The sequence below is a fragment of the Mobula birostris genome, chromosome 14, assembly GCF_030028105.1.
Source record: "Mobula birostris isolate sMobBir1 chromosome 14, sMobBir1.hap1, whole genome shotgun sequence".
NCBI lineage: Eukaryota > Metazoa > Chordata > Chondrichthyes > Myliobatiformes > Myliobatidae > Mobula > Mobula birostris.
In genome coordinates this window covers 2056313-2070121 of record NC_092383.1, presented here as the reverse complement: position 1 = coordinate 2070121, position 13809 = coordinate 2056313, and the positions used below count along the sequence as shown (strand labels likewise).

Sequence of the window (13809 nt, the reverse complement as noted above, 5' to 3'; positions counted from 1 at the left end):
GGTTGGACCATTGGTCGAGAGGTGGGATGTGGTCATCCAGGTGCTATACCTCTGCGACTCTGACTCTGTGAAGGGATTTTCCATGGGTTCCAGCCTCAGTATGCAGTGCTGAATGAATTTAAACCGTGACCTTTCTCCTCAGGGCCTTTGGCTGGCCGCTAAGGTACCTGCCAATAACGGGACATCGAACTCCAGGCCTCGTCAACGTGCTTACCTAGGAGGTCACTGAGCCTCGTGCTTCCTGACCACCTAGACCTCCAACCCCAGGACCTGTCCACCTGTTGGGGGGGTGGTGCAGGACTCATTAACTGGGGCTACCACCAGCTCTCATCCTCACCGGTCTTCGTCCACAGCACTTGCTGGCCCAATATTCATCCATGGATGTCCTTCATAAAACATTCACGTTACTGGCCTTCGATCAGGGAGCTAGGCTCTGGCCTGACCTCTAACTCCCCCACATCCCTGATCCTAAACCCTAACCTGACCTCTAACTCCACTCTCTGCATCCAAAGCCAAGACAAACCAAACTGCACCTTTCAGTGAGCTGATAGCTATCCAGCTTCAGCGGAGGCAAATCTCAGCCGCAGCTCACTTGTCCAGCATCCAAAATATAACGTAAAGAAGACATTGTGGTCACCTGACCCTGCGTGACAAGAGATTGACTAGCTTAGAATGACATACTTCAGTGGTAGCGAGCAAGGTATCTGTATAGGCAGTCTCTTTTATAAATGAGGACAGAGCATTTATAATGGAGAGGATTGATGGAACGTGGGGTAAGAATTTAATAGGTTTTGGACTCCGGAAAGCTTAATAGTGAATCCACTGTTCAATGTAATAATCTCCTTATACAGGAAAAACTAACAGAACATTAGAGAACAGTTCCAAAAAGGACAGTTAATTCAGATGCTCACTGTTTCAAATAGCCGTAATGTTTAATGTTACCGAATGATTGACCCCAGGAGCTCCCTAACTGCGTTGTTTCCCACTGTATTCCAGAGTGTCCTCCTGGTACATTTGGCTACAGCTGTCAGCAGCTGTGTGAGTGTTTGAATAATGCCACTTGTGATCATGTGACTGGGACTTGCTATTGTTCACCTGGTTTCAAAGGCATTCGGTGTGACCAAGGTAGGTGGAAAGCACTTGTCAGTAAGTTTACTGGGCAGAATCTGAGTCATTGCGATGCCTTGATCCAATTTACTGTAGCATTTAAACACACCTTGATCAGTAAAGTGAGGAGAAACTCAGCAAGTAAAATTCAAAGTAAATTTATTATCAAAGTACATCTGTGTCACCATATACAACCCTGAGATACATTTTCTTGCAGGCATTTACAGGAAAATTTATGAAAAACTATACATAAGTACACTGATAAACAACTACTGTGCAAAAGAAGACATTATGCAAATAAATAAGTAAATAAATAATACAGGGAACTCAAGTTGTAGAGTTCTTGAAAGTGAGTCTATAGGTTGTGGAATTGTTTCAGCATTGAGGTGAGTGAAGTTATCCACGCTGGGCAGGCAGGCAGCGTCAGTGGAGGGGAATAAGTATTCAGTGTGTGGAGAGAACAAGTCTTGTGTCCGTGCAACTTGAACTTCTTTTCTGCCAGAATTGGGGAGAATTTTAATGAGCACAGCAAAGGCTTCTGGGTCAGTGAACGAAAATCACAGAATAACTTACTGTACTTTTGTTTTTACACCTTTTCCTCTTCGGAAAGTAAAGTTCACCACATACCAGGTGGTTCTAAGTTTTCTTCATGTTAAAGGACCATCAGCAGTCACAGTAAGATCATGTCTGGAACATTGTGTGCAGATCTGGGTCTCCCTACCCTAGGAAGTTGTGCTCAGGGGAATTTGGCAAAGGATATCAGATTGATTCCTGAAATGCATGTTTATCACATGAGGGAGATTAAGCCAACTGGGCCTGTACTGTCTAGAGTTCAGAGGAGTGAGAAGTGACCTCATCAAAACATGTAACATTCTTTCAGAGAAGTCTGTCCCCTGGCCGGGCTGTCTAGAAGCAGGGATCTTCGATTCAAAAGAAGGAATAGCCACTTAGGACTGAGAGGAGAAGAACTCTCTTCACCAGAAGATGTAATCTCTTTGCAATAGGCTCTGGCAGGTCAGGCACTGAGTATGGTGATAGATTTTTAGGGATGAAGATTGTAGAGGGATGTGGGGTTAGAGGCAGGAAAGTGGTCTGTGGTGAATGACCAGCGATATTCTTACTGAATGGCTGATCAGTCATGATGTGTCCATGACCACCTCCAGCCTCTGGTTCTAATGTCCAGGGTACACAGGAGCAGCGTGTGAGGGATAGGTGGTGAGACTCATGGTAGTGCAAACATTGGCATTGATACGATGACCTGAAAGGCCAGTTTTTTTGCTGGAAAATCTCTGTAATTCCATATCATCTGGTATAACTCTGACCATCATTGTGTTCCGTCACACAGCTGCGCTGATAATGGATGAACTGAACCCCTATACGAGGATCAGTCCGGCTCTAGCATCGGACAGACACTCTGTTGGAGCTGTTACTGGGATCATTATTCTTCTCCTGATTATAGTAATGATGCTGACTCTCTTCCTCTGGTACAAATGGAAGCAGAAAGGGAAAGGGCACAACATGCCCAGTGTTTCCTACACCCCCGCCATGCGGATTACCAATACAGACTATTCCCTGTCAGGTAAGACAACATCAGAGCATCAGGTGTTGCAGCGGCAAAGTAAACTGCTCAACGGTTCATTGTATTGTCAAAGTATGCATGTACAACTCTGATATTCGTCTTCTTCGGATAGCCATGAAATTTAAAAAAAAACCATGGGAGCTGATGAAAGAAAAGGCATCAACTCCCTCCAGTGGCATGAAAAAGAAAAGAAACAAAACTCACAGACCCCAAAATTGCCCTCCCTGCAGCAAAAAACAGCCACAATAATAATCACCGACCCCCTCACTTGCGGAAAACAACAGCAACAATCACAGTCCCTGTCCCCACCCCCGCAGAAAAGAACAAACCTCCAACACCCCCTTTTTCACACAAAAATTAACAGATTAACAGATCATCCACCCGACAACTGTCCACAAGAAAGAAAACACCGAAAATCTGAAGGAAACCAATATAAAGTCCAGTCCAATAATCATAAAAATCTCAGAATATGGAAAACGTCTTTTTGTTTCCATACAATGAGAGCAGCTGCACGAACTCAGTCCTTCTGTAAAGAGCGACTGTCAACCCGGATCTAAATGCTGCTCAACTGGTCTTTAGGGCAGAACTGTTAAGTGGAATATGCACTGTTTCATTTCTTTAAACTGAATACACATCGACAGGTGGAATTTGAGTAGGGATGCAGGTGGTATGAGTTGAAGTTGGAGACTGAACATGAAAATCAAAAATGTCTGCTTTAAATCTAATGTATAAAACAAATCAAAGTACTGGAGACATTCAGCTGGTCAGGCAGCATCTGTGAAGAGAGATACAGTTAATGTTTCAGGTCAAAGACCTGACTGAGGTTCTGATGAAAGCTCAAAATGTGTTTCTGCTTTGTGTCCAGAGTCATGTTCTCCTTACCTTCTTAAGAAAACCATTTCAAGTTTCATAACCTATTCTGACCTGATATAATTTTTGCAGTGACTTCTGTAAGTCACTGATGTCTCAAGAATTCCTTCAAATTTCAGCTGTTCTTCCTAAAGACTTGCTGTGTCCTGGTGCATGTCAGTCTCTGCAACATACTCCTACATCTGCTCATGGTTCAGATATAATGTGGAGATGTGCACTCAATGTGCTTTTCATTTGTCTTATTTGAAAATCTTAAGAGCGTAACTATGTCCACAGGCACTTTATAGCAGAGGATACTAGGGATTATAATGGTACTGGGAGTGATTAATCTCTCATTGATTTCCTGTCTCAGTCTGTTTCCCTTTTTATTCTCCTTTCTTTTTTTCAGGCTTATCGTTTGGAATTTCTGCATTTCCCACCGAGTGCCCCCCGCCTCAGTTTCTACCTCTCTCTCCATTTTAGATACACAGAGGACTCTGGTTAATTGGGACACATCGGGACCAGGACATTTTGGCCCAATTAAGCAGCTGCCCCAATAGCCAGAGTTTCATGGAAATGGTTAAAAAGTCAAACTGAGTAACAAATTATGCATTTAAATGAAACAAGGAACAAATTAGAACACTACCAATAATAGTACAGTACGATATAACTGTGCATTAGTTCCTAATACTTATCAATAGAAGAATTGGTCTGCGTCACTTTCCTTTGATTGTAAATGAACAAAAATCAGCACAGACACCTAGTGTAGGTAATGGACTGGCTTTATGCAGTGCTGTCAAAGATTGTGTCTCCAAATCTTAATTTTAGAAACAAAGAAACATAGAAAACCTATAACACAATACAGGCCCTTCGGCCCACAAAGCTGCGCCGAACATGTCCTTACCTTAGAAATTACCTAGGGTTACCCATAGCCCTCTATTTTTCTAAGCTCCATGTACCTATCCAGGAGTCTCTTAAAAGACTCTATCATTTTCACTGTAACATTCAAGGTGATTGTTGGTACCTTCAGATTCTTTATCTTGTTGAAGTAGTGAGATTGTTCTGTTTTCACTCCTAGCTCTTTCTGGCATCTCCAAGGCTGAATGCTCGAAACCACAGTAAGCAAAAAAATTCTGAGCTGTCTTACTACTTATTTCTCACCAACTATCAGTGACAAAGTTCACTGCTTTGAACGCAAACACACACAAGCGATGCTATTTAAAAGCTGTTCATTCCGAGTACGGTGTTGTATCTAACGATCACGCTTGTGCGCATGACTGACGCTGATTAGAAACGGTTCGGCAACAGTCTTCTGCCTCAATTAAGTGGTATAGTGTCCCAAATAAGCAAAGGGAATCCGGCAATCTTCTCTATTAGTTTTTGTTCTTTACAATTTGTCCCAAATAGGTGGCTGCCCTGAATTAACCAAATGCCCGATTAACTGGAATCCACTGTATTTATATTTGCTCAATGTGCATACATTTTGTGCTAACTTATCTTTCCTTAGATACATCTCAGAGATCCAGCACCCTTCACTGTTTCACCAACCCTAGTTACCACACTCTGTCCCAGTGTGGCCGCCTCACCCGTTTTATCAGAAATGCAGATGAAGACTGTCACATCAAGGTATGTATCTGTACAATATTCCACTAAACTGCAGTGGCTCTTCCAGCACTTGCAGTCTTATTGTGAACTAAAGCCACAAACACCTCAATAAAAACACTTCAGTAAAATTGCACCAGCACTGAAACCAGTCTCAGTTGTTAAAAACTCTGCACCAAGCTTTCATTTGCAAATTTTCAGTTTAAATGATGTTTCTCCCAAGGCTGACACTGAAGTGAGTCCTTTGCATAAAACACAACCACAGGCACTGTAGGACCAGCTTATGAAAGCAGCTATGTTGCAGATCACCATGGAGAAGTGTGCTGTAGCCTGGCTTCCCTACACACACACAACCACAGAGAAAGCTCACACAAAATGCTGGAGGAACTCAGCAGATCAGGCAGCATCTGTGGAAATGAATAAATAGTTAATGTTTCAAACAGAAACCCTTTATCGGTATTGTCTCAGCCTGAAGCATTGATTGTTTATTTTAATCCATAGATGCTTTTCCTCCAGCATCTTGTGTGTGCTGCTCAGGATTTCCAGCATCTGCAGAATCTCTGGCATTTCTGGGAATTCAGTCACTCAGCTGCTTTCTGACATGTTCTGACATCGTGCTCAGAGAGATGGAGACAAGTGCACACTGTCCAATCTCAAAGCTACATCTAATGTTGAGAGACCAGAGGAATGGAGAGTCAAAGAGAAAGAGTGGATGGTGGTTCTGTCCAAGATGAGATGTTTATGTACCCAGCGCTAATAATCACACTTGAGCCACAGATTAGGATTTGCTCACAGTGATCTAAACAGTTACGAATCTTAACAGTTACTTATCTGAACAGCTACTGACCCAACAAATTATATAGAACACGGAAATTTACAGCACCGTACAGCCCCTTTGTCCCACAATGTTGTGCCGACCTTTTAACCTGCTCTAAGATCAATTAACCCTCCCCTCTCACAGAGCCCACCATTTTCCTAGCAGCCATGTGCCTATCTAAGAGCCTTCTAAATGCCAGTAATGTCCCTGCCTCTTCCACCAGCCCTGGCAAGGCGTTTCACACACCTACCCCTCTCTGTGTGAAGTAATCTGCCTCTAACTGCCCCCTAGACTTTCCTCCAATTGCCTTAAAATTATGCCGTCATGTATCAGCCACTCCACCCTGGGAAGAATGAATGCTGTAAGCTGTTAGTGACATGAGGTGCTGGGATCTCAGATTTTACTGTGCATTGTATGTTTGTGACTGGCTGGGGTTTTCATTGGCTCCATTGTTTGAGGTTAGTACAGAAAAAAGAAATTTTCTTTGAAGTTAGATATTTTCAGGTAAATAATATATTTGGCAGTAACGGTGTTACTGTTATTGTGTCAGGAAGCTCTGCTGCACAGTGACAGTGTTTTGTAAACACCCAAACATACCGAATGTGTTGTTTGCATCAACGGCCAACACAGTCCAAGGGTTGTGCTGGGCAGCCCACAAGTATTACCATGCTTCTGTTGCCAACATAGTATGGCCACAATTTACTAACCCTGACAGGTATGTCTTTAGAATGTGGGAGGGAACCAGAGGAACCGGAGGGAACACACACGGTCACAGGGAGATCGTACAAACTCCTTACAGACACTGGAAACACACACGGTCACAGGGAGATCATACAAACTCCTTACAGACAGTGGAAACACACATATAGTCACCGGGATAACGTAAAACTCCTTACAGACACTGGAAACACATACGGTCACAGGGAGAACGTACAAACTCCTTACAGACAGTGGCGAGAATTGAACTTTGATCATTGACACTGTAATGTGTTACACTACGGTCCACCCTGTACTTCAGGCCTGCACTGCCACAATGGAGATATCTTCTTGAGGGTACAGAATCCTAGTTGTAAACTGGCAGCTGGAAGAAGGGGAGAAATCCTAAACACAAAGTGATACCAGACACAAAATGTAAACTGGCAGCTAGAGGAAGGGGGAAGATCCCAAACACAAGGTGATGCTGATTGGACCTGAATTGGCCATGAGCTTGGTACCTGTCACACTGAAGCACCCAAGGACTTGCAGCAGTAGTTAAAAGAACACACTCTGAATGTTATACGATCTGTTCCATGGTCAGAATCAGAGATATTTGTAACCATTTACCTGAGCCTGGTCACACTGAGCCATTACATTGTGTAAAATGGGCTTTAATATTGAAGTGTCATCTTGCATGAGCTAAAAGTTGGCCCTTTTAACTAAACTTTAATCTCTTATCAATTTAGAAACAGACCAAAAAACAGCTTTTCTCAAGTCTCCAGAGTATAGAGCTTTCTGGGCAAGATATCAACAACTCATTGTGTCCCGAATGGCGATATCTCAATAACTTGAATGGCTTAGGTCAGTAAACCCTCAACGTGGTTTTACTTTGAAATGTTTCAGGCTAAAGTATCATCAGTGAGCCTGCCCTCCCTAGTAGCAAAGTGAATGCTCACTCTTAGTATCGTACCCTCTCCCCTTGGTGGCTCCCACAGAATTACTGTGCTGACAAAGAACTGCACGACCTCTGCTTCAGTTATTTGTGCCATTATTGGGAACCGGTGGGCCAACACCCTGATGAAGATCTCATTCAAGATTGCTTAATTTCATTTCTAGTACACAAGAAAACTATTGTTATCTTGGATCCAATGCAGCGCAGAAAAAGAACACATAATAATAATAAAAAATACAATAAATGTTAATACATAAGATAGTTTATATACATAGATTGGTTAACGTCCATAAAGTGATGCTAGGCACAGGAGTGTCTGTTCAGAAAATGATTCTGATGGTAAATGAGAAAGTAGTGGTGGTTGCTGGTGTGGAGGGGTGGTTTAGTGATCAGCCTCACTGCTTGGTAAACGTAGCTGGTTTCGAACTGGTGGTCCTGGTGTGAATGCTACATAGCCTCCTGATGGCAGTGGGACAAACAGTCCATGTGCAGGGTGGGTGGGCTCTTTTATGATGTTACTGGCCCTTTTCTGACACTAGCTCCGACAGAAGCTCCACGTGATTCTTTAGCTTGATGTGTGATTGGTCAGTGTATGAGAGCTGTGGGTATAAGGAATCCCTCTTACCATGTTGCTGTGCAGATATAGGCAGCCATGCAGTCTTACAATTGCATCTGTAATGCAAGTAACCTGGGCATACAGGCTGCTGTACACATTCTCCTGATGTAAACCAACTCCAGACCTCCAGGAATTGGCTGTGCCATTCCAAGCTCACTCAACATAGGAGTTTGACAAAGAGTTCAGCTCTCTAAAGAAAGGAAATATTTACCCCTTCCCTTCCCAAGTGTGGAGGAAAAAGACCAACCACAGTGGTGTGAGCCGGATCAGTGACGCAGCTGCAGCACAGATTCCACCTGATGACTCTGTCCAGAGGATGCTTGGTCCGGGGGACTGTATGGTGTCACTGAGTCAATAAACTCATTCATCTTCCCGGGCACCTGTGGTTCGCTGAGTGAGAGGAACATAGTGGAGTTGAAAGCCAGAGGCACAAACAGGAAATTGTTACCAAAGTGTCAGTGTAAAACTTTCTAAACTGTCCATTACGCTTATTGATAGAAAAAAGTTACTCCAGAAAATTGGTCCCATCAAATCTACAACCTACAGACTCACTTACAACCATTCTTTACAACTCATATTCTCAGTTTTAATTTTTATTTGCAGGGTTTGTCATCTTATGCACATTGCTTGTTTCTCATTTTTTGAGTTTAGGTTTTCATAAATTCTATTCTATTTATTTACTTGTAAATGTCTGCAAGAAAAAGAATCTAAAGGAAATATTTGGTAACATATGTGAACTCTGATGATAATTTTTATTTTAACTTTAAATTCGCCAAAGTAACTTCTTTCTCTGAATTGCTGCTTTGGTAAACCTTTCCATTTACAACAACACAACTCCAAATGATTGTGACTATTTGCCCCCTAATAACCATCAAATTAGTGAGGTTTATAAATGTTAAATTTATTCCAAGTTCTCTCTCCATCAGTTCAGACACAAAATATTCAGCTCAGCAATAATACTTTTCACAATTCTGGGATCCTAGAAGTATGACAAAGAGAAATATGACAACAGTGTTACACACAGCAAAACCAATAACCCAGCAGCAAGAGAGGGAATTGGTTAGTTACTTTTTGGACAGAAGAAGCTGTGAAATGGGAGCAGGAGTTGACATGCTCTAATTTGCCACTAGCTGTACCTCCACTGTCCTTGTGGGAAGAGGTTTCCAGACTCACACCCTCTGGGTGGAGGAGCCTCCTGTAATCTCTGTCTCGTATGGGAGGCCCTGTGTTTGGAGATGGTGAGCCTGCCTGCCCTGTTAAGTGTATAAGAAAGGGAACCACTATTTTCAGGTGTTTGGGACCTGCTTGTCTCTGAAATAATGTAGTGGGATATATTGTAACCAGCCTGTGGTGTAGAAAAGATCTGCAGGGCAGCCTATAAACACACAAGGTCAGCACGGTAGACAGAAGGAAAAAAGGATAGTCCTGTTGCCTAGGGTCTCTGTTCACCATGTCTTCACATCTCAGCTTGTCTTCACAGTTCACCATCTCTTCGCTGTTCACCATCTTCACATCCCATTGCGTCCTCACCTCTCACTGTGTCCTCATTGTTGACCGTGTCTTCACATTTCACTGTCTTCACTGTTCACCATGTCTTCACATTTCACCATGTCTTCACATCTCACCATGTCTTCACATCTCACCGTGTCTTCACTGATCACCGAGTCTTCACTGTTCACCACGTCTTCACATTTTACCTTGTCTTCACATCTCACTATATCTTCACCATTCACCATGTCTTCACGTTTCTTTGCAACTGCAACACCATAACACATTATACCTTTGCACAGATGCCGTTTGCACTGTTGTGTTCATGGGACTACAGAACCTCACAGTACACAGAGGCAACGGACTGTTGTGTCTGTGAAGGAGCATCCACTAACCATAGAAACCACAGAAACTACAGCACAGAAACAGGCCTTTTGGCCCTTCTTGGCTGTGCCGAACCATTTTCTGCCTAGTCCCACTGACCTGCACACGGACCATATCCCTCCATACACCTCCCGTCCATGTATCTGTCCAATTTATTCTTAAATGTTAAAAAAGAACCCGCATTTACCACCTCATCTGGCAGCTCATTCCATACTCCCACCACTCTCTGTGTGAAGAAGCCCCCCCTAATGTTCCCTTTAAACTTTTCCCCCCCTCACCCTAAACCCATGTCCTCTGGTTTTTTTCTCCCCTTGCCTCAGTGGAAAAAGCCTGCTTGCATTCACTCTATCTATACCCATCATAATTTTATATACCTCTATCAAATCTCCCCTCATTCTTCTACGCTCCAGGGAATAAAGTCCTAACCTATTCAACCTTTCTCTGTAACTGAGTTTCTCAAGTCCTGGCAACATCCTTGTAACCTTCTCTGCACTCTTTCAACCTTATTTATATCCTTCCTGTAATTTGGTGACCAAAACTGAACACAATACTCCAGATTCGGCCTCACCAATGCCTTATACAACCTCATCATAACGTTCCAGCTCTTATACTCAATACTTTGATTAATAAAGGCCAATGTACCAAAAGCTCTCTTTACGACCCTATCTACCTGTGACGCCACTTTTAGGGAATTTTGTATCTGTATTCCCAGATCCCTCTGTTCCACTGCACTCCTCAGTGCCTTACCATTAACCCTGTATGTTCTACGTTGGTTTCTCCCTTCAACGTGCAATACCTCACACTTGTCAGTATTAATCTCCATCTGCCATTTTTTAGCCCATTTTTCCAGCTGGTCCAAGTCCCTCTGCAGGCTCTGAAAACCTTCCTCACTGTCTACTACACCTCCAATCTTTGTATCATCAGCAAACTTGCTGATCCAATTTACCACATTATCATCCAGATCATTGATATAGATGACAAATAACAATGGACCCAGCACTGATCCCTGTGGCACACCACTAGTCACAGGCCTCCACTCAGAGAAGCAATTCTCTACCACCACTCTCTGGCATCTTCCATTGAGCCAATGTCTAATCCAATTTACCACCTCTCCATGTATACCTAGCAAGTGAATTTTTCTAACTAACCTCCCATGCAGGACCTTGTCAAAGCCCTTACTGAAGTCCATGTAGACAATATCCACTGCCTTCCCTTCATCCACTTTCCTGGTAACCTCCTCGAAAAACTCCAATAGATTGGTCAAACATGACCTACCACGGACAAAGCCATGTTGACTCTCCCTAATAAGTCCCAGTCTATCCAAATGCTTGTAGATTCTGTCTCTTAGTACTCCCTCCAATAACTTACCTACTACCGACGTTAAACTTACTGGCCTATAATTTCCCGGATTACTTTTCGATCCTTTTTTAAACAACGGAACAACATGAGCCACTCTCCAATCCTCCGGCACCTCACCTGTAGACAGCGACATTTTAAATATTTCAGCCAGGGCCCCTGCAATTTCAACACTAGTCTCCTTCAAGGTCCAAGGGAACACCCTGTCAGGTCCCAGGGATTTATCCACTTTAATTTTCCTCAAGACAGCAAGGACCTCCTCCTTTTCGATCTGTACAGTTTCCATGATCTCACTACTTGTTTCCCTTAATTCCATAGACTTCATGCCAGTTTCCTTAGTAAATACAGATGCAAAAAACCTATTTAAGATCTCCTCCATTTCCTTTGGTTCCGCACATAGCCAACCACTCTGATCTTCAAGAGGACCAATTTTACCCCTTACAATCCTTTTGCTCTTAATATACCTGTAAAAGCTCTTTGGATTATCCTTCACTTTGACTGCCAAGGCAACCTCATGTCTTCTTTTAGCCCTCCTGATTTCTTTCTTAAGTATTTTCTTGCACTTCTTATACTCCTCAAGCACCTTATTTACTCCCTGCTTCCTAAGCATGTCATACAACTCCCTCTTCTTCTTTATCAGAGTTGCAATATCCCTTGAGAACCAAGGTTCCTTATTCCTATTCACCTTACCTTTAATCCTGACAGGAACATACAAATTCTGCGCTCTCAAAATTTCTGCTTTGCAGGCTTCCCACCTACCAATCACATCCATGCCAGAGAACAACCTGTCCCAATCCACGCTTTTTAGATCCTTTCTCATTTCTTCAAATTTGGCCTTCTTCCAGTTAAGAACCTCAACCCTAGGACCAGATCTATCCTTGTCCATGATTAAGTTGAAACTAATGGTGTAATGATCACTGGAACCAAAGTGCTCCCCTACACAGACTTCTGTTACTTGTCCTAACTCATTTCCTAACAGGAGATCCAATATTGCATCCCCTCTAGTTGGTCCCTCTATATATTGATTTAGAAAACTTTCCTAAACACAATTTACAAACTCTAAACCATCTAGACCCCTAACAGTATTGGAGACCCAATCAATATATGGAAAATTAAAATCCCCTACCACCACAACTTCGTTTCCTACTCAACACTACTCAACAGTTTCCCCATTTCCCTGTGATTTTTTTCAAAAACATTTGTCGCCCTTTCCAGCAGCTGCAGGGTTTAATTCAGGGAATGCACCAGCCAGTCCTGGTATTTGACTGAGTTCCATGTCTTTGCCACACTCCATCACTGTAAGCTGGGCCAGCAAAGGACCAGGCCTGCCTTAGTTACAAAGTACCAGCAGCCTTTGTTATTATACACAGTGAAGGAGGGGCTACAGGAAGTGGAAGAGGTCACTGCAGCGTAAATCTCCAGAGCTTACCTTCTCCTCTGTGAGTAAGGCCTTGGTCCCTGCACTGTAAGGCTGGCCCTTCCCTTCAGGGAGCTGCTCTCTGGACCCACAGCCAAGTGAAAATGAGGGAGCCTGATGCTGGGAACAGCTGGAGCTATGTCATGGGCCAAACAAAACAAGGCAAATCAAGGTTCAACTTTATTCTCCATATACACTTACATGGATCAGGAATTTGCTGTGTTGGGTTGGTCAGGGTGAGACATGCAACAAATAATTAAGTACAGTTATAAAAATAAAGTTTGAGATTAAAAGGTGGATATGGAATAAATGTGCTTAGATACGTCAATACTGTCCTGTATTTGAAACTATGCCTGACCAACGGTGGATACAGTGAGATGTCGGTCATTCTTCTATTAACCAAGGTTTTCTTTTCCGTAGATTTGCAGTTCCTAGAACTCAGAGGAAGTTCCAGCCAGGGTACTGTCAGTGGTAGAGGGCGCTGGAGGGATGGGTTGGATCTCTAACTCTCTCATTCTCTACACGTTACTTGTTAAGGTCATTTTGTGTCCGTTTGAATTGTTACAGCCGTCACTCACACGTTCCTGTACTCGAGCAGACTGTTTCAAAGAATGATCTGCTGTCAATCATTGTGATGTTGTGGAACCAACATGTGGGTAACCTTGGTCGCACCCTCCAGCTACATTTACCAGACGAGGCCCTCCTAGTGATGGTGTAAAGCCAGTGGAAATATGTGCCATGCTTGTGGCCAGACTGAATGAAAGATGAACCATGGGCTGGGCCAAGCCAGGCATGCGGTGATCTAAAGCAGACATAGGCAGAATGATGGGGGGTGGCCGAGTGCATCCACCAGCCCCGTCCCACAACCCGCTGGCAGGCCCTGCCCAACAACAGCTTTAACACAGTGCAGTGTATCCATGTATCCGCGGGTAAACGAATCAGGATG

At 43.3% G+C, this 13809-nt stretch overlaps 1 protein-coding gene across 1 annotated transcript in view; it reads left to right on the top strand.

Annotated features, from left to right (window-relative positions):
• megf11 (multiple EGF-like-domains 11) overlaps window positions 1–13809 on the top strand; it is a 365505-nt gene that overhangs the window by 339920 nt on the left and 11776 nt on the right. The window contains exons 16-19 of the mRNA XM_072277965.1: window positions 997–1125; window positions 2453–2686; window positions 5043–5161; window positions 7397–7511. Of these exons, the coding sequence (XP_072134066.1) occupies window positions 997–1125; window positions 2453–2686; window positions 5043–5161; window positions 7397–7511 (597 nt within the window). The remainder of the gene's footprint in view (window positions 1–996; window positions 1126–2452; window positions 2687–5042; window positions 5162–7396; window positions 7512–13809) is intronic.